General features: G+C 31.6%; 1 protein-coding gene across 4 annotated transcripts in view; it reads right to left on the bottom strand.

Moving 5' to 3' along the window:
• The window catches only part of LOC106680394 (TWiK family of potassium channels protein 18), a 39,672-nt gene that overhangs the window by 31,332 nt on the left and 5,510 nt on the right, over positions 1-2,830 (bottom strand). For 3 of the 4 annotated variants that reach the window (XM_014420087.2, XM_024358494.2, XM_067046574.1), the window contains exon 2: positions 1,160-1,216. In XM_014420087.2, the coding sequence (XP_014275573.1) occupies positions 1,160-1,191 (32 nt within the window). In that variant the 5' untranslated portion in view covers positions 1,192-1,216. Of the gene's footprint in view, positions 1-1,159; positions 1,217-2,830 lie in introns of those variants that run through there. The other variant, XM_014420091.3, reaches the window with a different exon arrangement.

Raw genomic sequence — 2,830 nt, 5'->3', positions numbered from 1 at the left:
TTTGTATTTTGTGCTGTATCTATTATTTTTGGGTTTTCAAAATTGAATTCGTGGTTCAGTTTTATGCTTGTACAATGTCAAGAATAATTAATAAATAATTCATTCAAAAATGGAAGTCATTAACCTCAAAAATTTTTAAATAAATTGACTCACCAGACTTCCTAGAGAGATAATCCAGATTAGTAAATTATGTTATTATGGAGTTATACAGGCGTGTAGAAAAGCTAACCATTGGTAGCACTCTAATGAACCTTCTTTTCAGGCGCCTCGGAGGATTGTCAGGAATGGAAGAGGAAGCAAGATTGGAAACTAGTGGGTTCGGATGGTTAGGGAGTTAATAATGAAAGGAGTGATACCTGGTTCTGGCTAGATCGGTTACATAGGGAACGATAAGGTCTTTATGTATGATAGAGTAAGGAGCATTGAGAATTTTACGAAGGATTGGATACGAGAGGAATTCGAAGGTTTAGTGGAACCCCAAAGCTCAACTCCGTATGTCCAGATTGGCCTTATTATAGTCATGTACATCAGTCTTTTGTAATAAGTTGGAAGTTTAGACCGTTTGTCTAGTAAGTGCTGTAATAGTCGAAATCGACGTGCAGTTTCCTGTCTTTTCAGTCTTGTGTGAGGATTCCAGGTTAATCGTTTGTCCAGATGGAGTCCAAGGAAGCGGATCTGTCCGACAGGGGTAAAAATATAATTTAAAACATCGACATGAAATATTAAGAAAAAATATTTACACGGATAGGGAATATGTTCATAAAATTGTGGTCGCAACCTGCGTATTTATCACTCAGTTAAATCGCTAGTCGAACTAAAAATCTTGTTTTGGTTTAATACAATCCTAATACTGAAGCCTATGGTATTTAATTTTAGAACAAGGCCAAAATAATTTTTTTTTATTCTCTATTCTTTACATCTTGTATTAATGACCTAAATAATGACCTTTAAATTTGTTTAATAACTTAAAAATGCTATCTAGCAAATATATACAGTACTGCTACACGTATACATTAAACCTTAAGCGAAACTTCTAATCTATATGAATTAGATTCCTCTTTAGGCCAGTCTGTATATTTTGCATAATTATCATTTACTAGTCATCATAAATCAATACCAACAAATATATCTGTTAATAGTTAGATAAACGGATACTCACAGCAACCATATTTCGTAAGTTGTCGAGATCATTTATGTTGTTACCTCATTACTACATCTGAAAAAAAAAAAATCAAGGTCATTATTTTTAGAATGTTTATAAGTGTCCATATATTTTGAAAAAATTCATGCACCTTAGAATGCTCGAAATGGATGTTATATGATTTTAATAATGATTGGAACTTAAATTAGAATAGTAATGCTTAGTAGGCTTTGGGAATATCAATTAAAACTTTTTTTTAACTTAAAATAATAAAGAAGATGGTCAGGGTTGCTATAGAAAGAGAAACAAAAATAGTTAACAACTATTTTTTTCCGACGTTTCGCCCCACTTTGTAGAGAGCTTCATCAGGGCTAAAAAGATACAAAAACAACGAAGAACAATTTGACATTGTGAGATAATAAGATACAAAAAAAAAATTAAGAAAATTATGTATAATTAAAAAAAAGGAAGAAATAAAATAGTATTAATATAAAATAAACAATGATAAGAATATAAAAAATTATGTAAACTGTAAGGTTAAAAATGTATTGGAGACGGAATAACACGTAAAAAAAGTAAAGTAGATTGTTTTTTAATAATTGATTGTTATTTACAACTGTATGAAAATATAAATATCAAGTAAATTTGCTGTAAGTTATATAATGACATGATACAAACATGTGGATAATCTATCCATTGATAGAAATCCAATAACATATCTAGAGGAGAAGATCCGGAGGCTATCTTCTTTTCAGACGCCTAGGAGGATAATTAAGTAATGAAGGAGAAGCCAGGTTAGAAACCAGTAGGTTTGGGTGGTTGGGAAGTTTATTATGAAAGGATTGGTATCTGGTTTTGGCCAAATCGTCAACATATGGGACATTGAGGTCCTGATGTACGACTTGATTTGTGACAAAGTAAGGAGCATTAAGGATTGGATTCGGAAGGAATTTGATGGTTTAGTATGGCCTCAAAGCTCAACTCCGTATGTCCAGATAGGCCTTATAATAATCATGTTGATCAGTCTTTTGTAATGGATTGGAAGTTTAGACCGTTAGACTAGTAAATGTTGTAATAGTCAGGAATGAGTGGGGTATTATTAAAGGATACTGGGAAAGGGGGGGGGGAGAAGTCATGGGTTTATGACGAAGGGTAAATGTGATTTGGTGGGATTTATTTTAATCCTCCAGTTTTGACATCATTCTTCAAGGATGGTGTGAAATAGATTTGAGAAAACAAAATTTAACACACTAAAGGACGGAAAATAGTGATAAATGATAATAAATTAGTAAAGAAGAAATTAGGACCACCTACTTGTTCAAGTTCTTACATGCGCGTACATGACTGGAGGGGGAGGTGACCGTCAACGGTTTTATTTCTATTTTATATACATCGCGTATACAAGAAAGAGATATAAAAGTATTATGAAAAATGAAAAATAATACAAAAAAGAGATATAAAAAAATATGATAATAATAGTAACTATATGAATTTTAGATTAATTATTTTTTATATATGATTGTTTGAGAGTGGTTTAGTTCATTATCAATTTACACAATTTTGATCGATTTTTTTCTCTCAACTTTTATTCTTTAAAATTCTCCAACGTTTCGGCCCTCATGCCATTCTCAAGGATACAACCTACAAAAAGTTTTTTGTTTTTATATAACAAGTACATTATTTCCTTCA

This window comes from Halyomorpha halys, unplaced genomic scaffold (genome assembly GCF_000696795.3).
Source record: "Halyomorpha halys isolate HHAL.00 unplaced genomic scaffold, Hhal_1.1 Scaffold258.1, whole genome shotgun sequence".
In the NCBI taxonomy this organism is placed as follows: domain Eukaryota; kingdom Metazoa; phylum Arthropoda; class Insecta; order Hemiptera; family Pentatomidae; genus Halyomorpha; species Halyomorpha halys.
Note: the sequence above shows the minus strand (reverse complement) of the source record. Positions and strands in the feature narration are given on the sequence as shown.